A 26,608-nucleotide genomic window follows, 5' to 3' on the forward strand; every position below is an offset into this window, starting at 1 on the left:
GCCTTCTCGGCTGCCGCTCGGGGGGGCGGGCGGGTGCCGGTGCCGTGCCCGCGTCCCCTCCCCTCCCGGGGCGCCCGGAGGAGGAGCAGCGAGCGGGGTCGGTCCCCCGGGATGCGCCGCCGCCGCTGAGCGACCCCCGCCCCGCGCCCTGCTCGGGGCCCGCGGCGGACGATGGTGCAGCGCTTCAGCCTCCGCCGGCAGCTCTCCAAGGTGGGTCCCGCAGCGGCCCCGCACGGGCGGCTCCGCTTTTGTTCTCGCCTCGCCGAGACACAAAGGGCTTTCTCTGCTCGCGGCCGGTTTTGGGGTCCCGCGGCGCGCTGCCCGCTCCTGGGACCGGCTCCTGTGGCACCGCGATGGCCGGGTGGGTCCCCGCCGGGGCTCCGTCTGGGCACTGAAGGAAGGGTGTGTGAGAAGGGGCACACGGGGCGGCCGTGCCGGTGCGCGGGTACAGGGGACGGTGACTGCGGCGGTCACCGAAACGTGCGTTTGTGCCGCTGGAAGGGCTTCAGCCGCCGGGAACGGGGGTTGTCCCCGGGAGACACCTGCGCGGGCGGGAGCAGGGCTGGAGAGAACAAAGGAGTTGCTGCGAACAGGTTCTGCTGCGTGGAAATCACTAGTGTGCTAATTCACGTTAAGAAGCTGCTTTAGAGGAGAGAACAGTTAATTCATGTGGTCTTGTAGGTTTGTCACTGGATCAATCCAGTGTGTGTAGTTTGAAAAACATCTGGATGAATAAAAATCCGTGAATAAAAGCGAGGCTGGGTAGTGCACTGCAGGTAAGAACAGTGGTACAGAACTGCTGGCACAGCCCTGCTCTCGCATCCAGCCCTTCCCAATGAGCAGGCTTGGCTCTGGACGTAGGAATTACACTATTAATTGGACACTTAAATGGCAAGCTGAATATCCACTTTACATTAAGCTCTTCCTCCCTCCTTCCTCCCAATGTGTGTGTTTGTAAAGATTTTTAAATGCATTCATCAAAACGTTAAAATGCTGTTATCAGCATTTTAAATAGGTCAGAATTCTCATCCTGCAGGCTGTCTTGGGAAAAGCTATGGCTTTGCAATAGGTTGGTGTCTTTTCTTATTCATTTGTGATTTTTGTGAGTATCTCCTAATCTTAAAGAAACTGATGTGGCCATTTTTACGGAGTGTGAAAAAGTGAAACTTGCATCTTTTCATAGTTTCCCTTGTTCCATGTCAAGAGCTGTTCCTGCAAACATTAGAAGTCTCCACGGCGCCACAGAGTTCAATCTTCCCCTCAAAAGAGACTTGATCGAGTTAGTAATGAACTTCCTATCTAAATACTGTTTATGTGGGGCAGCCGAAACAGCTTTAAATGAACTCCTTTGGATAACTGCATTTTAATTCTTGCTTATTAAGGCAGGCAGGGTGATTTTGAAAAATGTTTACACTGATTTTTTACTATAGGAGAACTGTTTCCAATTTGTTTTTCTAGCTCTCTCTCCATTTTTGTGCTGACACAATTGTGTCTTGCGCTGAATTAGCTCTGGCTGTGTCAAGCCTACTTTAAACAATTTTCTAGCCTTGACAGCTGCTTAACTTCTTTGTTTTAATTGTAAAAGATGCACAACGTTTACAGTATGAAGAACTGAAGGAAAAAACAAGAGCTTGGCCTGTATCTACCAAAATAAAAACTGTAGTAGTATGAGGGAACAACCAAAGCAGATTGTGTTTATCTGGGTTTGGATGTAGGATGAGACCTTCCTCTCCCTGCCTGCTCTCGCTCTCTAGGGTGGGATTGGGAAGCCCCTTTGTGTCGGAGTCTTTGTGGGGAGGGGCAGCATGTGGTGTTGTAAAGCACTCTGTCATCTGCTGGAGGGAAACGATAGGAAAACCATGGATTCTTAGCTGATATATTTATCAGCCAAAACGTAATGACTGCCAGACTATATGAAATAAAGCAGTACTTCATGAATATTTCTTGCTATTGATATTTCTTTCTATTAATATTTCTAAAGACCTTGATTCTTTTATGGTTGCAGACTTAGACTTTGAAGTTGGCAAACGTCTGTGTGGGACTGGGAGCACCGGCTCCCAGGACGGGTGCACTTCTTGGGTGAAATAGGACATCATTAAATGGTGTGCTGGTGTTAAGCAGCTGCAAGGTCAAAATTCCAGCTTCTAACCATATTTAGCGGTGGAAGCTTCAAATAGAATGTGACTGTGCTGATTTGAGAGCTACAAACTGAAAAATGCTGCCACAAGTATAAAACTTGAACAGAGAAAATGTAGGACTATATGCAGGAAGGAAAAATATGGCTTCATTTAGCCTCACATGCCTGGTTTCCCTTCCAGCATGGCTGTTCACACCGCCTGGCTTTGATCAAATCCTTTAAGCTCTCCCAGTCTCTGTCTTCGTTCTATGAATGGGGTTAATGCCTTGCTCTGATTTACATAATGGCTGTCAAATTTTGAGGTACTGTTCTGGGGAGAGCTGTGTAACCACTTAACCCTGTACTAACGTAGGAAATGTTTGTGTCTGATAACCCCCGTGTATCAGGGATTTCTCAAAGTTTTACACAGACTTATCTTCAAGTGTTACTCCTTATTTCACTTACACCAAAGCAGTATTTGGTATTTGTGGGATACTGCTTGGATTCTGCATTAGTTTGCCAACTTAAATGTCTGTAACTGTTAACAATTTGAGTCGTAAATTACTGCACCTTTATTGTTAAGACTAAAAGGCAAAATTCTTGGTAGCTTTTGGATTGGTTCAGCAAAGGTCTTCCCCGGGCCACAGTCAGATTGCTCACTTTGTTGTGTCGTGTGCCCCCCCCCTTTTTTTTTTTCTTCTCCTCCCTAAGTATCCAAAGTGTTTTCCAAGTATTTCTGGTCAAACCACTCTCCGTCTTGAACTGTTTGGAAATCCTTGGAGGGCCTGTGAGGACTGTCAGCCCAGACCTCCAGAAGTGCTGTTGCTGCTTGGTTACGTTTAGCTAGGGAGTTCCCTCACTCTTGGCATCACAGTACAAAATTGTGTCCAACTTTTACCTGGCTTGACTTTGTCCAGATGTTTTAGCTGGGTTTATGAAAGTAAAATAATAGAGATAAATTGAACTGTATTTGAGGAAGTTTGTCTAAGTTAAAATGCATACCCTTTCTTTTAAAGGTTCTGCTCTCCCAGAAGAGATCAGATCAGCCAAGTGGTGCTTTCATACATGGCTTAAGTTTTGACTAGAAAAGGCCAGGTTCATTTTAGAGAAAGAAAAGGCCAAAAAAAGTGGATTTTTTTGTGAACTGCAGTGATACTCAGTTCATTTAACCAGCACGTTAATTGTTAAAAAGTTCACGCTGTGCTATTTTGCTGTAAGTATTACATGAGTTTATTAGCCCCTGAACTGTCTGTGTTATCACTAATGTTTCTCACTGTATTTCTCATCACGTTATTTAGTTCTGAACCTGTTCCTGCAGGATTCTTTGTAAGGCTTTTTGGGCAAAAGGCTTGTGTAAACACAGCTGAGAGGCTGTGGGATGTCAGTAGGTCCCCAAGCCTTGCTAGCCATGATGGGGTTGAATGAGTGAGTACTGGCAATGATTAAAATATCATGAATTTTCTAGGCAAGATGAGTCCCTCAAGAAGGGAATGTGCTTCCACTGCATCATCTTGCTCGAAGGAACGTGTGGGAAAATGTTGCAGAGATATCACTTTTGTCTTGCAAAAGGAAAATGAGCTCCTGGCGCTCTGTTTTAAGGAGTAGGAGTAACAGGTTTCCTGAGGAGTTTGTCCTGTCTCAGTGGAACAGCTTCATGAATGCCATGAGAGTGAGAAGGAAAATAGACTTGGAGCATCTTCCCACAGTGGTAGTTGACAGGGTATGTGAGCCTACACCAGCAGAGAGATTAGAGGTAGGACCAGGGGCTTCTCTTTAGGAGAAGGCGTTACCAATAATCCAGAGAATTGCCCCTGTACCTGCCAGCTGGGGTCTGGTGAATGGCACGGGATGGTTCATTGCCAAATAGACTTAGGATGTTAAGGGATATAAACACAGACTACAGGTGGAATGCAGCTTACATAAATGCATCTTTTAATAATGGAATTCCACAGCTCGTGGCAGTTTGCAGAATATCATCATGCTTTATAATAGGTGCTTACATGGGGCTGGATAGCAATAACAATTGGAATTTCCTACCAGCAGTGATCAAAGGGGGCATTACAAGTGTTGGCATCTTTACTCTGAATTAGTTTCCTTGAGGGGTCCTTCGTAGAGATTTTGGCTTGTGTCTGTTTGCCCCTCTCCCCTAGGTTCCCTGTGAGAAAACAGATGGATTCTTCCTTCTTGGTGGGGCTGGTGCCCCCGCTTGGCTTTGCTCCCCACAAGGCTTCCAGGGCCTAAAAACGGTCTCCCTGCAAAATTCACAAGAGGAAATCGGGGTTAATCTCATCAAATAACACAGTCCATACTGAAGTTAGGTAAATTTTAAGTCAGTGGAGGTTTTTGTTAGTATACAATAAATGAGGTTGTATGTGCAGTTCAGCCTACTCACTTCAGAGGCGGGGTGTCTGAATAGCCCATCTTCTGAAGAGTGAAATTAATTCATTTGAGAATGTAGTCTAAGTTGAAGGACACTTTGATAAATGTTGACAGGAAAACTAGAGGAACAGGTGTTGTTTGGTTTGGGTTTTAACTTAAGATGCAATTTGGGTACCACTGAGATCAACTGGTATTTATTTGAATTGGGAATTCAGCTTAGAAAGCCTTCCCTTCTGAGACTGAGGTGCACATACTTCAGTTCTGAGCTTTGAGGCTATTTGAAATAGACAGGAAAAAATTGCTAAGGAAATGAAGCAAGGTTCTAATTCTTCAAATAATTGCTATGAACATTGTAGTGTGAATTAAAAGAGAGAATTATATTTAGGTTTGAAATCAGAGTATTGAACTGTTTCAGCAACGCATAAGTGCTATCATTTGCCTTTTTGGATAGGGCATTGAGAGGGCACATGCCTGGCAAGAATGGAGCCTGAGACCGCAGAAATGCAAATTATAAAGTACTACTACAAGGGGGCTTTTTGTTGTTTTTTTCTTGAGTGCTGTTGGTAAACACTGAACTGTAGAAAAATATTTTCTCTCTGTTCTCTGCATACACAGCCGTTATAATTAACTTTCAGCAGCCCACGAGCACTGGCGTCACGTTTGGAAAATGTGTAACGAGTAGAAGTTTCAATTCTAGGATCACTAAGTACTCCCCAAAGAACATGAAACGTGAAGGAGTGCTGGGATAAGCATGGGATATGATATGATATATGATATTAGCATGGCCTTTATGCAGGGTGCCTGCCGTGGGGTGTGCCGGGACCCCTTGCCCGCCCCGGGGGCATGGAAGGACGCCTCTTGGTGGGGAACAAAAGCTTATGGGGAATAAAGTATTTGTGTCATCAGAAATAAATAAATCATATCAGCCTGGTGCCATGGGCAAGGGGACAGCGGGAGCAGAGGAGATGATGAGGGGAGAGGTGTCCTCGGGAGCTGAGGTGCGAGTGTGGAGCTGCCTCCCACAGGTCCCCAGTGTTTGGGACTGACCTCCCCAACAACCTCTCCATTGTAATACGCTTTTAGTTGGTGTGTGTGCTTTCTTTCAGTGAAATGTAGGTTCCCTTTCTCTTTATGCTGAACACCACCCCCACCACCCACCCAAAAAAAGGAGGAGAGCAGAGGCACCCTCTGCTTTTTCTGCTCAGTGCATTAATTTCAGTAGGAGTTGGGCATATCTTGGGATCGGGGCCATTAATCTCAACAAGTAATAGTGTATGGCAGAGGCATGGAGACTCAGTCCTGGGACTGAGGAGGGAAATTATGTCTTAGTCATAGTTATTATGAAGTAGGATAAAGTGCTATAAATTTAAATACTTGTCACATTTTGAGCTATTCTTGCATTTGTTTGGTGTTTTCAATATTAATGTTCTGAAATAAAATAAAAATAAAATAGTTGCTTAATTAAAGTAATGTATTGCCAATACTCTGATAACCTGATCTGTTCCATCCTTCAGTCTTGTCATGATGTTACATATGAGCTCATTTAATTTGGAATTTGATTTTTTTTTTTTTTCCTAAAATGCTGTTTAATACCAGCTGCAGAAGTTCAGGGGTATGCTGTACCCTCCATAGATAACATAAGAGTATCCTTTTTGTACCATAATGGAGCTGATGAGAAAACAGTTTGTGCATAGACTGCCAGACGTAAATGGTTGCATAAGATATGAGATCTTAAGCACTCAAACCGAGACATGTCAAAAATTGCACAGTCCACTGAGCAGGTAGAAAAGGTTGTGGGTTATCCAAACAATTTAGCTAATCAGGAGTGAGTGAAGAATTTCTCACTGGACAAATGAAGGCCTTTATGTACGGTCTTTCACTTTTGCTTGTCGAGCGAGGGAGATGTCCCACCCAAATTCGCTGATGCTGTGGTGGAAGCCCCTGGATCCCCGCTGTACAAGGGGATGTAGCTCTTGTTGAACGCGTGTTCACGCTGCAAGAGGAGGCTGTCCAGCCACTCCTGCCATTATGTACCTCCTGTCTCTCACTAATGGACCTCAGACGCCTTCTGTAGCCAGCAGATACGTGTTCTCTCTATATATTGTAGGTTCGAGCAACTGGCACGTTACTCAGCTGGATGCTGTTTCTCGTTCCCTTTGACGTAGCTCATCTAGCCATCCAGGTCTGACTACCGAAACTGCTACAAAAGATATTTGAGCCTTTTATGCAAAATTAAAGAATTAAAAAATAATAATAAGCTGGATGAAAGATGCCTTCTGGTTCTATAGTATCATTCAAGCCATTTTCTTCTAGCATTTTAATAGTAAGCAGTACACGTTTGAAAGACTGCTGTGACTATGTTTTGTTGCTGGGCCTGAAGTGTCGAAGCTTGGAATGCTTTCTTGCATCGATTTAAACTTTGCTTTTCTGATATTTTTTGTAAGTGGCTATATAAGTATTAGCCCGGTGAATCGGTGCTCCCTGTGCCATCTTCAGTGTCTGGACTGTGAACAGAAGCCCTTTGGTGGGTACCAGGAGTCAGGACCAAACCTGCAGCTCCCTGGTAGCTGGGGGGAAAGTTTCAGCTGTGGAGCCTTGATGGGGGCCTGGGAAAGGAGAGGTGGGGGATCTGGGGGTTGTCACCATTGGTGGAGAACTTCTCACCGCTGAGGTGATCCTGCAGTGACAACACTGGCTGACTGCTTGCTCAGGCCATGATTGCAGTCCAGGGTTGCACCCTGTGTAGCCAAGGCTTGGTATGAAACCAGATGTGGAAGGAATTCCAAGGTTTCTTAACTGTTTTTGGGTCTGTGGTATCTTGCAGATTTCAGAGGCAGCTCATTGCTTAGATTGGCAGTTTAACCTGTGTCATACGCTTAAATCAGACTATCCCAGTATGTTGCAACCACACACAGCCTCTAGGCAATCTAATTAAAGCTCTGGCATTCATTAAGAGAAAACCCTAGGCATTATTTACCAAGATTAGATTAGTATGGAGTTTGAAAAAAATGTGTGATAACTTGCAATACTGAATGTAACTGTTATCTACAGGAATTCCACACATTTATCTTAAATCCAGATACTATACAGAATGGAATCCCTGCAAGAAGACAGATTTTTCACATATTAATGGAGGGTCAACTTCTTTTCATAAATGGTTATTGTTTTTCCATAAAAGATGCCAGCGGTTTGTTATGTCCAGAGATGGAGCACTTGCAGAGCACAGCTAACAGCCTGGTGCAGGTTGGAGCTGTGGTGGCACTCGTTTGCCCAGCAGACAGTTGAGAAGAGGTGGTCTGTGGCCAGCCAGCATCACTGCAGAGCCTTCATGAGAGCCCTTATGGAGCCCTTGACACCCCGCCTAAGGGTGGGATCTCCAGGAAGACCAATTGCACATTTCTGTTACTAAACATCACTTCTGAAAAGTATGGTGGTCCCTCAGACAAGGTGACACCCCAGCTACTCCGGTGCAGGAGCCATGAGCTGTGTGTGATCCGGTGTGGCTCCCGTGGGCAGGGCTCGGTGGCCCGGGCTGTGAGCGTGGCCACCCCACATCCCCAGGGCTTCCACAGGGAGCGCAGCGTCCGGGGGCAGAGGGCACAGGGTCATTAATGCCAACAGTTCCTCCTGGCTGTTGGTTTCTTTTCTGAACCTTGCTTGTAGTTAACAAGACAGCCCTTCTGTTGGTGTTGGTGTTGCTAGCAAATGCCTCTTTAAAAGCCAAATCAAAGGTTCAGATATCCAGAGTCAGGGAGCACTATTTGAAACGGGTTGGATTGAAACTGTTCCTTTCCACAGAGCAGCGGTGCCCTCGGTGCCTGCTGGGCCGTGCCAGGGTCCTGGGGCTCTGTGTGGGACGTCACTCCCACTGGGGCACAATGGACCCGGTCTTCAAGGGAGAAAATGAGAACAGAGGTTAAAACTGCCTCATAACAGCCTCCGCAAATGAAAACTAGTTGGGTTTCAGGCTCACTGACAGTAGCTCCACAATAGCCAGGTTCAGAGGAGCATAAAACCATCTGTTTCTTCTAATTGTCATGAATAAATATGGTCTGCTGTTGCTTGGTGTTTCCCTTTTCCTCCCAAATAATCAAATGGATAGATGGATTTTACAAAAGCATCTCATTTCATGATTGCTTAAAATTTCTGTCCAAATACACCAATACTTTCTAAATCCAGAAATGAGTGACTTTCTGGAGAGGGGGAGTGTGGGTCTGTCTAAAAACTTTTTAAACTCTCATTTTAAAGCTAGAAAGAAAATTTCCTATGTGTTTTGACAGTTTATAATCCTTAAGAGGTAATATTGTATTGAGACTGTTATTCTGTGCTGTATCAGACATCCTGACTGGATCTCTTATCATTCAAGCAGTTGCTGAAAAATCACAAACATTTTTCCCTGTCAGGTCATTTACTCAATACGGGCCCAGTTCCCAGGGACTAGAGGCCTCTGTTGCAACCTGGGCGCTGCTTAGACTTGTACAAAAAAGGTATGAAAAGGTATTAGAAACCAGAGAGGTCGTCCAGCACCATAAGCTGATTTGGTTTACATGGAAATGGAAAATTAAATACATTAAGCATGTTTAATCGGATGCATCTAATGAAGATGCAGAGTGGCTAATACTGTCTGTGCCTGGTAATTTCCTGTGTGTAGAGTTCTCTGCTGTTTTGACTTGGAAGCTGAAAGAAGCTTTTCCCTTTGTTTTTCTTGGTGATACTTTTGGAAATCTTAATTTCAGTAAGGAGTTCTGTTGGTGTTCTCAATGATCAGAAGCCCTGTAGAAGAAACCACCCTGGCCTCCCCAAGAAATGGCTTGATAAAGAGCTCAGTAGGCATCTAGCAGAAATATGCCATGGACAGACATGACATAGTCAGGTATGATGTCTGCCAACAGGAACAAACGTGTTCAAATCTCCTGAGAGTCCCCAACTTCCCTGGGACTGCCCCAGGGGTGTTGCAGTAGGTCAGTGACCAGAGTCTCTAGGCAGTCACAGGTTCAATTCATAGAATCATGGAATTGTCCAGGCTGGAAGGGACCTCCAAAGGCCATCTAGTCCAACCTCCCCGCAGTCAGCAGGGACACCCCTGCCTAGACCAGGTTGTCCAGGGCCTCACTGAGCCTCACCTTGAATATCTCCAGGGATGGGACCTCAACAACTTCCCTGGGCAACCTGTTCCAGTGCTCCACCACCCTCACAGTAAAGAATTTTCTCCTCATCTCCAGTCTAAATCTGTTCCCCTTCCAGCTTAAAGCCGTTGCCCCTTGTCCTATCACTACAGGCCTTTGTAAACAGGCTCTCCCCAGCCTTCCTGTAGGCCCCCTTCAGGTACTGGGAGGCTGCTATTAGGTCTCCCTGGAGCCTCCTCTTCTCCAGGCTGAACAGCCCCAGCTCCCTCAGCCTGTCCTCGTAGCAGAGGTGCTCCAACCCCCTGATCAGCCTCGTGGCCCTCCTCTGGACCCTCTCCATCAGGTCCATGTCTTTCCTATATTGAGGGCTCCAGACCTGCACACAATACTCCAGGTGAGGTCTCACCAGAGCAGAATAAAGCAGAAGAATCCCCTCTCTGGACCTGCTAACGATGCATCTTTTGATGCAGCCCAAGATGTGATTGGCCTTCTGGGCTGCAAGTGCACACTGCCTGCTCATGTCCAGCTTCTCGTCCACCAGCACCCCCAAGGCCCTTTCCTCAGGGATGCTTTCTAATACATCACCCCTTAGTCTGTACTGATGGCAAGGATTGTTCTGGCCCAGGTGCAGAACCTTGCACTTGTTCTTGTTGAACCTCACGAGGTTCACCTGGGCCCACCTCTCCAGCCTGTCCAGGTCCTTCTGGGTGACATCCCATCCCTCTGGTGTATTGACAACACCACACAGCTTGGTGGAATTGAAGTTACAAGCTGTGGAACTGCAGCTCATGGGCTCTGTACCTATCCTTCTTACTGACCTTGAGCAGATGGCTTGGAGTTGTTGGGCTTCTGGTTTGACCCCTCCAAGCCCACTGTACGGCGTGGTGGGAGAGGTGCATTGCCCTGTGCTGCCCCTCTTCTCCAGCCCGGGGTCTCCCCATCAACTGCGCTTGTTTGCTCACACTCCGGGAATCACAAGCTCTGAGCTCTAGTAGCTCCAGCTCAGAAAGCTTTGTATTTGTAACATTTAGACAAGTATCTGTCCCCCTTCCCGTTTCCAAGGGTAAAGAAGAAGAATTACCTGACATTTTGTGTTAAACTGCCTTTGTGCAGCAGCACCGTGACTGTTAAACACGTATTCTCCAGTGTTCTTTGTCTATAGTCTCTTTGCCAGTAACTTCGAAAGCAGCCTTCTCTTTGAAGGGCATATTTATATGAAGTGGTGGCTGAATGACTGTCTGCTGTAACCCACAAACAGGCAAATCCATTTCAGAGCAGCTCTGTGCATTAATGCAGCCACCTGAAGCAGCCCACACCTCTGAAACAGAAAAGGTCTTACATGGGCCACCAGTGATCCCTGTCTGCACTGTGGGAACACAGCTACGTAGAGATATGGAACTTTTTCTTTTTTGCGTTTTAACCTATAAATAACATCAAAGTGGTTTTTTTTAGCAGGGAAGAACGAGGCCAGGGCACGTACCTATGCGCTGGCAGCTACCCTCGCTATTGCAGCTTCAGGAAAATGCCTTGCAGCATTAGTATGTCGGTCTGCTAGGTAAGGTCAGTGGTGTTCCTCCTGCTCTGCCGTGAGTCTCACCCTGTTTCTCCCCCTCTCCCTCTCTGCTGAAAGTTAATTGTGGTTGGACATATCCTGTTTAAAAACAAAACAAGAAATGTAGTTGGAAGGGGAGGAATAATAATGGGCTTAAGGGTTGAAAGCACATCGATTTTTAACGTAACCAAATGCACACTTGGGCCCATTTTTTGATGAGTCTTGACACTCAGAATTAGCAAATCATAAATTTCAAGGATCATCCTCTCTGTATTTTGCTCCATTGGCAGGCACTGCCATTGCCTTTCTCCAGAAATCCTGCTCTTACAGGTTCATGCTGCAAATAATTTTCTGTGGTGTTTGGTTCTCTTTGCTGTCTTGAGGAGTGACCTCCGTCTGTCAGCTTGCACCAGAACGATACACTTTACACGTGGTGAAGTAGCCGTTTGCAGCCGTTTCTTGGAAGGGGTCCTGTCCCTGCTGCCACGGTCTGCCTGCGCTGTGGATCCTCCACAGGCTGCAGTGTCATTTCCTCAGCAGCTGAGCTGGAAATATTCCCTCCCTCACACCTTGGTCACTGCAAAACACTGGATGAGTGGCTGAGAGACTAAATAAGGACTCTTAATTATCATCCACAATTGTCTGCTCTTGTATCTTCGGCAGGCAGTCTCCTTCCCCTCGCTCCCTGTTGGGGTTCTTCTCCGGAGCTGTTGGGCGCAGCCACCTTCCAGAGGAGCAGTTACCTGCCTGGATGAGCCTCCCAAGGTGTTTTGGAGTGATGTAGTTACTTTTCTTCATCTTCTCCAGCCCAAACACCCTTCTTGCCTTCTCTCTCCCATAGCAGTATTTTGAGCTATGGTTTCTTTTCTGATGCTGTTTGGTCATGTATTCCAGGTATTATTTAACAGAGCCTTGTGCCCTCTAGACAGCTATTTCACCCGCTGGTTAAGTGGGGGGGACCCAACCCAAACCTTCAGTTCTCTCACTTTCTTATTTGTCAGTAATAAAGCTTATCTTAAATGTTTAAAGAGAGAGATCTTAAAATTGGAAAGTTCAGAATTAGACTCATTAGAACTGGTTAGTACCAGGTCTATGCATCCCAAAAGTTGGGGAATCACAGAATCTCTGAAGGTGGAAGGGTCTTCTGGAGATTTAGTCCAATGCTGGTGCCCAAGGCCAGGGCTGCTAAAACAATGTTCTGTGCTTCAGCTGACCCAGGGGATGGAGTCTGGGCAACCTACTGCAGGACTTGATCAGTAAAAAAATTACATACATGTTTGTTTGTTTGTTTTTTTGTTTAGGGTGTTTTAATGTTTCGAGTACTTCCCATGCATCCTTCATAACTTCATAGTGAACAGCTTCAGCCCTGACAAATCGTCAAAGATTTGCTTTCCTTTCAGGACACAAACTTTCTTGGAAAATTGCAGTTGATTTAAGGCTGTGACCCAGGAGTCCTACTTTGAGGGGCAGAATTTTGATGGTAAGGGGTTATAAGGAAGATGCAGAGCCCTTTGTGCCCTCACAGACTGAAGATGGTTCTGAGGAAGGGGGCAGGAGGGAATGCTTCACGTGAAGCAGGACAGGGCTGTGCACCGCCGTGCCTCGGGGGAGCTGTGTGAGAGCAAACAGCCCTTCCTACTCCGTGTAGCATGTTCCAGGAGCGTGTGAAAGAAGGCAGTTTTCTGAAGTTTCTCTAAGTAGAGATGAAACACAAAGATTTGAAAAGAAAAACTAGATTCTGTGAAATGCTTGCAGTTTGTGCAACGCACAGGATCTGTGTTTCTGTCAGCATTGCATTTTACATGGACCTCTTTTCAAACCATACATATGCTTTTTAAAAAACTCTCACTGTGGATCAGCCACTCTCTGTCACTCTATCCAGCCCGTGTTTCAGGTTGCTGAGGATTACCAGTCTCCAGTTTCTTTGGCTTCCTTCTCAGTAAACCTGATTTCTGGATTAAATGACCGCTCTGTTACCGGAGGTAATTACCTGAAAGATTAAATGGCCTGTGTGTAGAGAGTGGTGCTGATGTCTTGGCAGCCGTGGTAGTGTTTCAGGTAGAGGCTTGCTGCACAGTACTATAAGCCTTATTTCTATTAATTTCATTGCTGAAAAATTAGCAAACAGTATTTATATCGCATTTTATAGAAGGGGCAGTAAATTGCATTAGATACTTTGTTATGCCATGGAGAACCAACACTTAATTATTCAAGTGGCTCAGTGGGTATTTTGACTGAAACCCCATCTGCCAATGCAGAAATTGGTTCTATTTTTAACAATGTGAGACACTCTTCTGCAATTATTCAGCAGAGTTGCTTCTGAGAGGGTATTTTCATGCACTACTTTTGACTGTCTCCTGGGTGAAGTCTGTGTGTGATCTCCTCTGCATGTTCTTTGCTATCACACAACAAAGCTGAGCTGTCTTCAGCTAATCAATGACAGTTTTCATTAAAAATGTGTGGAAAAACTCCAGTCAGGAGGCAGAAAACAACTAGGTGCTTTCAGAGAAGTTTTGGAGAGAGCTGTGGGTGGGCTTTGCTGTGTACCTTCGGCTGTCCTCCTGCCCTGCCACACGCTCCTCTTGGCAAGCTGGGCTAATGAGCAGAGCTGGGCTAACGAGCAGAGCTGCGCTGGGCTATCGGGGTGACGGTGCCATCGGGATGGCGAGGGCCACAGTGAGTGGGATGGTGTCAGGGGACAGGGCTCCAAGGGGACATGCACCCTCTGCCATTGGGTTTCTGGGCTAATGATTAAACATATAAAAGTAATGGCGTCTGAAGAATTTCTCTATGAGCTGAGTCCCGTCCAACAAGGTCTGTGGCAGTAGTTGGGGGTCAGTGCTGTGCCGCCCCGGCCCTCGGAGCAGCCGATGCCAAGAGCACTGGTGCTCAGCGGGGCCTGGCAGGGCACGGGCCGGTGGCTGCCATCCCCACCAGGCTGGTGGCTTGGCACCCGTGTGGCCTGGGTGTGACCCAGGTGGGATCTTGTTACCCCTCTGGGTGGCCGTCGACACTAATGACTAGGCAGAGCCTGCACGGTTAATTGGGAGTAAGAGTGAAATGATGTGTATTGGGATGGATGCATTATTATAGTCAGACCTAGAAACGTGCCAACCTGAGTTAGACCAAAGCTTCCTTAATTAATTGTGGCAAATTTTTTAGAACATGCTTTAAGTCGACCTAGACTGAGACATCTGAAATTTTCTAATTTTTCTTTAAAAAAAAAAAAAAAGAGATGGGCACAAGAGAGGACTCCTTTCCGAATATTCAGCAGTATAAAAGCTTAAAGCACTGTGAGGGAAAGGAATAATATGATAATTCTGGAGCATTATAGGATTATCGACAATCCCTGCGCTGCCCGCGACTCCTGCAGAGGCTCGCTCTCGGGGTGGGCTTAGGGCGGGCCAGGCCTCAGGCTGCCGTACCCCTGCCAGGAGGGGAGAGGGGGCACAGTTCCCTGTAAAAACTGGGGACTGATCAGTTGTGGGGGACTGCTCTGGGAACAAAAGGTGTTCTCACTGGAAAAACTTGAAGTGTGTTTGTTTCCTGAAGCTGCAATCCCAAGCAAGGTTGCGGTTAAGCCAGGAGCCAAGCGGTGGGGGGCCATGGCAGGAGTAGCACACCACTGGTCATTTTTAAGTCCATCTTTGGTCATTATCAGTTTTTATAAATATTTCTGCAGTCCCTGCACCTTTTTCACTTCCTGGTGTGTGAGTGAGGCTGTTGCTGGCCGGGCTGTGGAGCAGGACAGGGTGGAACGGCTGCTGACCCGTGCCGGGGCTGCGTCCCGGTGGTCCAGCCACCCTCAGGGCCACTCCTGGCAGAACCTGAACCAAGGTCCTCATGAACTTGTCAGTCCGGCACTGAGCAGATAGCGATTACAAATCCAGAGAATGTACTAATGTAGATGATTTGTGTTTGTGACCTGAAAAGCTGTGAGGGAGGTACTGGTTTCTCTTAGACTTAGCATCCACCTCTGCTTTCCATGAATGAAAATGGTGCAGCCAGCCAGGCTGATTAGCAATTACCAGAATACAATCCATGTGAAAACATGTCTGCTGATTAAATTAATATCTTTTAAAAATAACTTTCTTTTTAAGAATAGCTCTCTTACGATAGAAGGTGAATACGGTTGTCTGACTGCAGAGCACTCAGCTGTGAAGGAACTTCGCTCACTTCTCCTTCCCTGGAAGAAGAAATTGTGTCCCCCCAGCAGTTCCCCAGATCATACAGGACACTTGCTGTGCTTGGCCAAGGCACGGAACAAGCCCACTTCTGGATGTGTTTTCCCTGAGGGCTCGTTCGCATGTCGGGACTGCTCGGGGTCCGTGGGTTTCTGCGAGAGAAGGGTGGGAGGAAAGCTCCTGCTCCCCAGAAGGACCCCACTGTCCAACCCCTCGGGGAGAGACAGACCAGAAGCGCTTTACTTTTCTCGGGGCACCCTCAGTGTGGGTGGGCACTGCAGGGACACGGGCGGGTGAGAGGTGTCCCCTGTGCCTCCCCTGGGACACTGCAGTGCCCGGGGCTGCCATGGGGCAGGTCTGGAGTGTATCTGCAGTTGACCTGTCCTGGGAGCCTGAGCAGCCTCCTGGGGCAGGTACAGGGGAAGAAACTTTGAGGCTATACCTTGCCCGGGGATCTAGGAGAGGCATAAAGCATGTCGTTTACCCAGCAATCTTCCTGGTGGAGAAAAATGAGAGCTGCTTTTCTCTTCTGGACTATGCTGAGGTTTTATTTTGTTTGTTTTTTAAAATAAACTTCCAAGACTGTTGCCAGCAGATGTATTTTGCTGTTTGTTTTTACTGTTCTCCAGCAAACAAGGCTCTTGCTTCAGCCACGTTGCTGGCGGGGTAAGCGGTGCCGTATTTTTAGCAGAGGGTAGCTCTGCTGTGGCGCGTTCGCGCCTGGCTCGCTCAGAGCCGCAGTTGTTTCTCAAACATGCATTCAGGGCTCCTGCCAAGACACCCAGGGTGCTCCTGCCTCCTATCACAAGGTCCTGCTTTGTCGGGGCAGACCCAGCCTGGCCGGGCTGGGGACAGTCCCCGCTAACGTGACTCTGGGTACAGCATGTTCGGCCGGCAGGGGCTCGGCCGCACGCGTCCCTGGCTGCCCGGCCAGCATGGAGGGCTCCCCGCCTGCCGCCCAAACCGTACGTTCTGTGGCTTTCTGCTCTCTGGGAATCGGCGGTGCTGGGGTGGTGCATGCGGCTGCTTCGCCGGGCAGAGGCCGGGGTGACACTGAGTGCCCAGGATCAGCATTTTTGCTGGCCTTTTAAGTGTCTGTCTGCAAGCTGCTGCCCGGCGAGGGGGTGAAATCAAGTATCCTCTGTCCGTCCTCTCATGAGGCTGGATTAGATTTCTTTTTCTCTGGAGCAAGCAGTGTTTGTGGCCCAGCTTGGGCTCAATATTAGAAGAAGGAAAATAAGGGAAACTGCTTGTGCTGCTGAGGTGCTGTTTGTCTTTGAAGTGTTTGATCTGTTCTTGCTTTGGGGGTGAAGATTTTGTGTTGGGACATTCCCTGTGAACGCAAAGAATCTATGGTTTGAATGGTTTAGTGATTAGAAAATATTTCCAATACCAGAAGTCCGTGTCTTTTGGGCTTATGGTTAGAGCTTCTCCAGTTACAGTGACTCGTTCCAGGGAGCTTGGAGGTCAGGCTTCCTCATGGCAATCCTCCACAAATATTCTGGAATTTGTCCCAAACAGCACAGAATGTAGAGAATTTGTCAGAAGATGAAACGTGGCTAAAATCAACTGTTAATAATGCTTAGAATCTCTTTAGCATTTAGTGATTGTGTTTCATCAGGCCAGTAAGGCAATTCTAGGAAACTCCTTGTTCTTCAAGACAGAAATGCACTTTTTTGAAAGTCTGCCTGCATATCCTAGTCTATTTCCCAATAGAAATATTTTGTTTGACTTTAAGATCGGGTGCTTCGTTAAGGAAACGGGTGAACTCCATAGCGGTTTCCTTCCCTCAATCAAGAGAGAATTTTGTCCATCCTGGCAGCGTTCGCACTGATTTTATCTCCCCGCTCACGCTGCGGTGCCTGGCTACTGCCTGGTGGTGTGAATGCGGGTTTGCTGGCAGAGGGCTCTGCTTTGGGATCTGCTGGTCGGTGGCAGAGACCTCCCTCGAGGTCTGGTGGGTCCCCTCTGGGCTGGGGGGCTCCCGGGGTCCGGGGGAGCGGGTGCAAGTCCCTGGTGCTCTGTGGGGACGGCGGGAGAATGACACGCTGTGCTCGGCCGCGCACGCTCGGTCCCGGAGGACAGAGCTGCATTGTTGGGACAAAGAAAAGTGAAAATACTAAAGCATTCAAACTATTTTCTTTTTATTTGGGAAGCCTTTTTCTTTTGTGGAGCTGTGCTAAGCACCAGGCCAGTGTGTAGAGGCACTGAGAGGTGAGCTGAGAGTAGGGAGAAAATCTTGGTTCGTGTGGGTTTTGCTTTTTTGCAACTTACATGGAAGGGGTTTTATATTTTGATATGAGACATTATCAAAGCTAGGCTAGGATGCCTGGAGAGCTAGTACAAAAGAGAAGTGACGACTGATCTATTTAAAAGGAGAAAATATTTTTAGTCAATCTGTTTTCAGCTCCATTTCAATGACTAATACTTTGGGTTTTAAAAATTCAGCTTTCTTGTGCTGTCAGTTTAGCTGCAAGTATCTGGGTCTTCAGTACCTCTCCAGCAAAGATCAGATTTTCTGCTATTCATGTTCCTACAGTTTAAGGAAATGTGGGTTAAAAGGAAGAGTTTTTGTAGTGGAAAGGATGTGTTATGTTCTTTTATAAGCTGTCAATGGAAAAAATAGCACAGGACTACATGTTAAAAACTTGTTTGTAGGTCATCTGCAAGGAAGAATTATGTGCTTGTTGTTGAAAACAATTTAGAGTTGTGGGGGTTTCTTTTTTTGTAAAATAGAATAGTGGGTGTTTGGGTTTTTCTGGGTTGTTTGGTTTTTTTGTGGTTTTCTTTTTCTTTCTTTCTTTTTTTTTTTTTTTTTTTTTTTAATACTGCTTTCACATTCTACTTTCACCAAGGCCACCAAGAAGTATTGACCCAGAACAGTGACTTATTGTTCAGGATGATTTGTCATTGCTGGTCAGGATGCTGCAGCTTCCTCACATTAACCAAGCTATTAAATTAGCAGGATATTATCAGTTGCAAGCTTCATTGTTATCATTAGCCCAGAGAAGATAGCTGTTAAAACAGCCAGGACAAACAGCAGTTCGTTATTTTACAGGACTAGGGTCATATCCTGAAAAATTCAATTGCTGATCGGGTTGCCCTGTGCTGTGAAGCATATTCAGAGATGATTGTAAGCCAAATGAAAATGAAATCTTAAAAAAACCCCACAACCCAAACAAACAAACACCACAACATTCTAAAAACAATGAGAGGGCAGCAGGGGAAAGGGAGGTTCCAGAGACAGAAAAGCCCTAATAAACACACCTTCGCAATGGGGGCTGAAGTTTGTGAGAAAAGAAGTGAAATTAGCCCAAAGCGGGGTGCCTGGAGTGCCTGGCCGTGATATTTCCCATGATTTGGCTGTAAGAAGGCAGGTAGAGGTGCTCTCAAGGCTGAGAGTAGGTAAGAGAGCTGCTGGGAGAAGAGCCTTGTCTGAAAGGACAGGCGTAGGACAACACATTGGTAAGGTGTCCAAACACTATTAAAAGATTTTTGATCAAATAAAGAGAAATGTAAAAGCAAATGCTTCCTGCTTTATTAAGAACTCGATTCCAAACCCAACATCAATTTAGCCATTTCTTCACTATCAGTAGCGTGTCCATTTGGATTTAAGATCACGTACACTATAACCCATGGATGAGTGTTTGCTTGGAAAGGAAGGGGGTGCTGATTTGGGGAAGACCGATGGAGAAGACAATTATAACCTGAAAATACGCAGACAAAATGTGTTTCTGCGATAGCCAACTGCCTCTGTAGTCCAGGGAAGGGGCAGAATTTCCTGCTCTCTGTCAGTGGGATGAGCTCGAACACATCCTGAGAGTGTTTGATCATCGCTGGATGCTCTGCCCACCTACAGCCCTCTGGTGTGTCATTTCCTAAGCTTCTGGGGAGCATCACCCTGGGCAAAGATTATCAGAGCTCGTGACTTTTGGATTGATCAGTCAACGTTGTCACTCAAATTACTATTTTGTTCTTTAGAGAAAGGAATAAATAGGGATTGTTGTGTGCCAGCCACAGACTTCAGCAGCCTCTTGTACATCGAGGCAGAGCACAGAAACAGAATCCTTATTTTGGTCAATACTCGCTCTGAAACCTGCAAGAGCAACAACATTTTCTTTTGTCTGAATTCCTCCCTGTAATCAGTGGCTCTCTTCGTAGTTTGCATTCTTGTCTCGGTTTTGTATTCTGGAATAAAGGAGCCTTCTCTACAATGTATTCACATCTTATTTACGGCTCGTGGGGAATCTGCTTTCCTCCACACCCAGCCTGTTGTGACATTGTTAGTTCTAACTGTGTAAGAGTTTACTTCATAAATCATATTGCACAAATCTGATAGATGGGCTTGCAGAATTTTATGTGCTGCTGTCAGCGAGTTTTGTTGGCTTTTCTGGGTTTAGGATTTTTGTAGAAGTTCTGCAAGTTCCAAATACAGCTTCAAATTTTCAGTTATACTGTGACTTTCATCTACTTTGATGGCAGAAGCGCATTCCGAATCGAACAGGAAGAAGAGCAAAGCACACTGCTGTCCAGAGGAGGTACAGCTGGAAATGACCGTGGTCATGAAGCTCCTTTAGAAATCAAGGAGCATGTTCTGAGATTATCTTTCGCTTTGGAGCTGAGAGGAGAGCTATCAAATTTGTTGTGTTCAAGCCATTTCAGTGAATGTAAGCCCTTGGATATATACGTGAGGGAGCAAACCAGCCTGTGTCAGCTGAGCAGCAGCTGTCGTGTGCTTATTGCACACTTCAAGCTCATTGTAAGGCAGGAACAGAATCTTAAATCGTGATCTGTAGACTGTAGGATCAGGCAAATGCACCCTACCTTGAAGTTGCAGTGGCTGAGACAGCTCATGTTCTAAAGTGCTGTGATTTTAACCCATGGCAGCTCAGTGTGTCAATATGGGCTCTTTGATGATGCTTCAAGGAAAGTCAGGTCACCGAATGGTCAAAACTAAACCACCAAGACAGGTGCTGGAAGATGAGAAGATGCTTTTTTTGAGATCTTTTTTTGTTGTTCTTTTTTCCCCCTTAGTATTTTAATAAGAAGAAGGTTTGAGAGGGTAAAGTTTGGTAGTTCAAACATCTTTAACAGTGTGACAACCAGAATTAACCAATTTAATACATAGATATCCAATAAAACTGAAAGCTGACACCTGAAATTTTGTTTAAAGGAAATGAAGGCAATTTCAACCACAGCTGCTTGCGTTTCCAAGTTGCTGTTGGGGAAAACAGAGCGTTAAGACTAAAAGAAATGCCTTTTGTGGGGGGTGAGTGCATTCTGTATCAGACTTCTATCAGACGCTGTGATGATGTTCATGCCAGCAGTATTGAGAAATAAAGCAAGGAGCCTACTTGGAAAATTTCCATTTCATCGCTATGCAGTTTTTAGATTGCAGCTTTATTGGTAAACTTAATCCTTTACGCAGACTGGGCATTTTGCCTTGATTGTGGTTTCTGCTGAACCAGAGTGATGTTGCATAGTATGCTAAAAAAGTCTTTATTTTGTATTCTACCATGTCAGGAAGAAGGAAGATGTTTTTTTATATGCAGATTTCTAACAGGTTAACCAATTAACTGCTTATTAGGGGAAAAAAAAAAAAAGACTAAAATCTTTTAAAGACTATCACCCATTCACTAATCAGGTGTATTAAATCTTGGACTGTGTTTAAAACTGGAATTGGACTATGAATGCTCAGATTTTGCATTTGGTGCCATTTGAGGGGACCCGGAGCTGTCACAGGATGAGTGACACTGTTGGGACGCCATCAGGAGAAGGCGACACTTTTTCTAAATGGACATCATTTTAACCGTGTATGCAAACAGGCAGCAACCAGACTGCTTCATCACTAGTGTGGGAAGGCTGATGTGATCCAGCAGTAATCAGGAGAACGCCCTTGGAAACTGTCCTTGGTGTCCGTAGCCTCCTGAAGGATGCTCTGCCTGTAGCTCACTCTCCAGCCCAGTTCCCGGAGCCATCTGCTGGCTGATAACAGCTGGGCTCTGGGGCGGCTTCTGGTGGTACTTGGGGTTTGAGCTGCATCCTCACAGCCTGCTGTGGGCTTGCCCCGAGGCTCAGAGTGCTGGGATTGTGCATACACTGGCTCTGAAACCACACTGCACGTCAGGGCTGCGGGGTGCAGTGTGTGTGGACAGAACCCCCTCTCTCTCATTACTAAGTGCTAGTAGAAACACTTAGAATAGTTCTGGAAAGGTGTGTGGGGAAAGGAAAGGCTGTTTTTCTTATGTTGATTAAAACTGGGGCAAGAAACTGCAAACAGTAGCAAGGAAAGCAAGTCCTGTACGGAGCATCCTTTGAGCAAAATCTAAAAAAGGCAAATATAGTCAACGCTAACTTTATCCCAGTGGGTATGTGCAGAGGAGGGGGACTCCAGTTCTGTGCAGTGACTTTGAAGTCTAGGAGCTTAAATTAGGAGGTAAACGTTAAATAATGCATTAGCTTAAAGTGCTTCTGATCCAAATGGTACCTTATACCATTAGGTTATTGCAGCTTTTATAATCACACACCATTTTGTAATTTGTATGTGCCAGCCAGAAGGCTGCGGTGCTTTAGCCCTTGTCCCTGGGCATCGAGGATGGGGACGGGCTCTCCCTGTCAGTGCTGGGGGTTAATGTCGCTGTGATTAGGTCTGTGCAGAAACTTACTAATCACCACATAATTAACCAGAAAGCTTCAAGCAAGATGCCTGATATCACTGAGATTATTGATCCAGGAGTAGTGTTTGGTTATTAACTCTTCACCGGCTGTGTACAGTTCTAGGCAATAAAGGCAAATCTGGGCCTTTGAATTTTCATTAATATGTGTTCATTTTTTCTTTTTTCAGGCTTCATAGTAGCAAGTTGTTTAACTTTTCCACCTGTTTACTTGAGCCAAATACTGTAAATTAATTAACTATGTAGATACACTTACATCCTGTTAGTATGCATTGGTGAGTTTAGAGGATGTAAATCTCATTACTAAGTGTTGCTCTTTCTAGGCGTTCTGTGGAAATTTACCAAAATTGTGAATTCAAATTTCACTACGACCAACTTCTGTATCTGCACAAAACTTGAAAGTGAACATCCAGTTCTTAGAGAGCTTTTAAATATTTAATATCATATAATGCAGGAACAGATGCAAAGATTCAAGTAGGTATTTAAATAAAATTATTTTGAAACTCCATTAGTTCCTCCCACTACTTGCCAAAGTCTGATTTCATGGTCCTCCATCTGCACTGAAGACATCAAGACCTCCTACCAAGAGACATCCTTGTTCAGCTTGAAGTGCTTATAAGGTTGTCAGCAGCTGCAAAACAGGCACAAAACCTGGGCTGAAGTGGCTTATTGGATCGTATGTTCAGCCTTAATTGTCAGTAATTGGCTTTCTGAGATTTTTACCTGAAGGCTCAGTGCTTTACCAGCTGTGAAGAGAAATAGTAGGTAATATGGCCCATTTTAAACCTTCATCACAAACTATTATTGTGTTGTGTCTTTTTACACTGAAGGTATCTTTTATTTGTCCAACAAATATTTTGAAGTCAGTGTTTTTTGAGGGGGATCCTCCTTGTCCTGAAAGCAGTAGTAGCGGCTTTTTAAAAAGTTTGGGAGAAAGGTTTCCTTTCGTGAGAGAGAATACCTGTTTGTGGGTCCAGAAGTTTTGCTGAGCACAACAAATGAGGTCTCTGTCTCTTTCCTATTTTTCTTTCCTCTCCTGTATTTTATCGAGCTGGTACTTCCAGCGTGGCTGAAATCCCATTGCCGCAAGTACATGGAAAAGTGTTCTCAGAGAGCTAGGGCCGTCAGATGGGCAGTGATGTGACGCCGGTCACTGATGGCCATCGCAGGGGCTGTAGGACAGGAAAACTTCTCTGTGCATCGTGGTGTCTGCAGCACTTCCCAGATGGAGCTGGAAGATTGCAAAGAAATGAGCCGTGTGCCTGTTGCTGCTCCTGGAGTTAAGGATCCCGTTTACCCTGACATAAAAAAAGCCACAAAAATGACTGTTCTTCAGGAACAAGCTAATGAAAAGGGAAGGAGGAGGACGGTTTTTGTTGATGGGTTCAAGCGCCACGTCAGGGTTTGCAGTGTTAGCATGAGGTGCGAGATGGCTCCTGAAGACCTGCATTTCGAGGGAGCCCATGTTGTGGTACAGGAGGTAATCTGCTTGAAGCCTCCCCCTGCCTGCTGTCTGTCCAGAGTCCTTTGAAGCCGAAGCGATCCTTAAATACACTGTGAAGCAGGTGTTTTGTACACCTTATATAAAAATACGGTCATTTATCTAGGGGGGATTTCCTAGTTTAGTTAGAAGAAAGCTGAGCCTGTTATGTTTCAAGCAGATCAGGAGCATTATGAATTCTTTGGACTTTAGAAAGAATGTTTTCTTTCTGAAGTCCTGAAAATGAGCTGACTGATGTTGGGTGCGCAGTCCTGGTTGAACTCTGGCAACGTTTGCTGGTTTTGATGAGCTTTGGTTTCAGTCTGTGTGCTCCATGCTCAGTGGCTAACACATACCGTGTTAGTTGAACTGGCAGAAAACCCACACTAGACAATATAGATTATTAATTTGAAAACTGTGACATTTGCAATAATTCTACTATTTTACAATTGCAAGTGGATAAAACTAATGTATGCACTGTACAATTCCTGTGTATTCTGATAAGTACTCATATTATGTTTAGCTCGGACATGAAAAAGCATTTACAATGTACAACCACAAATTTAGTCAGGCACAAAAAGCAGATGATGAAGAAATTAACTCAAAAAGCTATCACTCCTGTGAGTGTCAGGAGTTCAGGAAATGAAAACCTGACATAGACATCCATGCATCAGCTGCTGGATGCAATACGTGTTTAACACGTGTTCCTGCCAAGGAATTCCTTCTGTCGTAAGTTTTAATAATCAACTGTCCCTTTGCTTTTCCCCTTCCTCCCTTCTCCTCACATATGCACTTGTGTGCACACACATCCCTTCTGTCATCACTGTGCATATGTATGCACACACACCTCCACACAGGAATGTGCCTCCTTCCCCGTGTGTTGGTTCCCCATGTGTCACAGTCGCTGTGTGTCACCTCCTCTGGGGCTGCTTCCCCCTCAGTCACACTGGCACTTCTATCCTGCAGCTGTGTAATTCCACGGTCCTTGGAGGGGAGGGATGAACCTGCATCAGCCATATGTAAACAGCTGATTAACACGTTTAAAAGAAATTCTCTATTTGAAATTTTAGTCTTAAAATTACTGGGAGTGACAGAGTGATGGAAGCAGGTTCCTCAGCTGGCTTTTTATAATGAACATTCAGGATTCCACTTCCATGTTTAGAAGTGGAATTTTTTGGTTTTTTTTTTTAATTTTTGTAACTAACTTGAAGTTTTCCCTCTTTATAACTACACTTGGAAGTGTGAAAAATTTCCAGATGTGTAAAGACATGGAAGTTGCATTGCAGAAGTCCTTGCACACCTGGAAGCTGATGAGTTTGTCATGGTCTAACCCCATTTTTCTTAAGACCTGTCTATAGGTGCAGTTTTGCTCGAGTGCATTTGCCCTGTGCTTGTATCTGTATGTGGTGTTGGAAGGGTCCCTCCTCGGGGAGAGTCTCCCGGCCTGGTCTGACCTTTGTGGTTGGGTCTGCCTGCATGTGATGCAGAAGAAGAGATTAAATCATTTGGGCATGAGAGAAGGCCGAGTCTGCTTTTTTTTATTTCTTTTTTCCCATCTATTATGTTTGTCATGGGATGTCTCTAGATGTCTCATCTGATATTTGTAATTTGATGTGCTGATACCAAGTGCTTGCATTTACCACCATGTAATTTGGCTGACAGCACTTGCTTGGCTTTCCAGCCCTCATCCCTCATACCTGCCACCCCTCCCTTGGAGAACCTGATTCAGAAGGTTCAAAGCAGATCTTGATTTCATGAGCCTCGCAGTTTTCATGTGCCCAGAGAGAGTGGAGAGGGATGATACTCCAACTTAATTCTCCTTCTGTTGAAGTGCTGTGTGCAAGTGCCACGTTGGCCTCTTGGTAATCCTTCCCCAACCACTGAGAAGCAGGACCTGTACAAGTACAAAGCCTGTGTCTGAACAGGTAACCAAACCCAGGACCTTAATTAATGACTAGTTTCAATACTGGGTTAAAAAAGCAACCCTACATTTGCTTTGTGACAGATTACTGAAGGTTCTGATTTGCACTTGGTGAATTTAGAGCCATTCTCTCCGTCTCCAAATATTCCTGTCTGATCTTACGTGTTAAACGGAGTGATGCCATTCCTGCTGCTGAGGGCTGTGCCAGGTGGGCTCTGACAAGGACGTGTGTTTGGCCCCAGCAGGCAGGGGCTGGGCTGGAGCTTTTGCTGGTGCCGGCTGTTCCCACTGTCCCCGTGCCTTCACCTGCAGCGGGCTCGAAGGCCAGCCATGGGGTTCAGAAATACAGCAACGTCCTGAGCGTGACAGGACAAAGTTATATCATATTTATCACAGAAACCAGCAAACTGTGAATCTGATTTTTCTCTGCCGTGTGCCCGCAGCACCGTGGGCCCCAGCTGGACGGACGGCAGCCGCAGGCACCGCTGGCGCTCGGGGGGGGCTGGAGGCGGGTCCCGGGGGTGGCAGGGTCCCGGGTGCTCCCGCGGTCCTCAGCCCTCTGCTCCTTGTGCCTGTTGGGGACTTGGAGACAAATCAAGGGTGTCCTGCTGTGGTGCTGGCCCAGTTTCCTGTGAGTAATTATAGTCTGCGTTCTAGACTCTGCTGCCGTTTCAGGTTCAGGGCTTTGTCTTCTGTAACTGTTGGGTTTTTGTGTCCTCCTTTCCCAGTTTCACTGGTGCCGGGCACTGCTCAGTTGTTGCTGTGAAGCCTTTGCCAGCGCCAGCTTCTCTCCCATGGGATGGATGTGCACCTCGGGTGTGCAACAGCTGCATCTCCCTGCGGGAAGTACCCGGGATGAGGGAGAGGGCACGGAGGTCACCTTTCTTCACAGTGTAAACACCTCATTAGGGAACGGCTCAGTGAAGGAATGATCACAACTCAGTTCTTGAATTTTCCACTCACTCTATCACTTCATATTTTGCATTACTTTATATTTGGCAGCATTCAGATTTTCCCAGATATATGAATCTAGCCTCTGCAGTATTTTTTCCCTAACCTTCTTGGTTTAAGGGGTGTTGGAAAGAGTTTTCGTCTTGTTGTAGGGGTCATATGAGCATCTAATCTCTGTAAGTTTTTAAGCTGTATCAAAGCTCATTTGGGCCCATGTCCCCCCCC

General features: G+C 46.0%; 1 protein-coding gene across 6 annotated transcripts in view; it reads left to right on the top strand.

The window, feature by feature from the left end:
* The window catches only part of TMCC1 (transmembrane and coiled-coil domain family 1), an 84,880-nt gene that overhangs the window by 34,159 nt on the left and 24,113 nt on the right, over nucleotides 1-26,608 (top strand). Inside the window, exon 1 of one of the 6 annotated variants that reach the window (XM_014946757.1) lies at nucleotides 83-210. The exons of 4 other annotated variants lie outside the window; for them this stretch is intronic. In XM_014946757.1, the coding sequence (XP_014802243.1) occupies nucleotides 172-210 (39 nt within the window). In that variant the 5' untranslated portion in view covers nucleotides 83-171. Of the gene's footprint in view, nucleotides 1-82; nucleotides 211-16,258; nucleotides 16,323-26,608 lie in introns of those variants that run through there. One more of the 6 variants, XM_014946758.1, reaches the window with a different exon arrangement.

Source organism: Calidris pugnax, unplaced genomic scaffold (genome assembly GCF_001431845.1).
Source record: "Calidris pugnax isolate Ruff unplaced genomic scaffold, ASM143184v1 scaffold81, whole genome shotgun sequence".
NCBI lineage: Eukaryota > Metazoa > Chordata > Aves > Charadriiformes > Scolopacidae > Calidris > Calidris pugnax.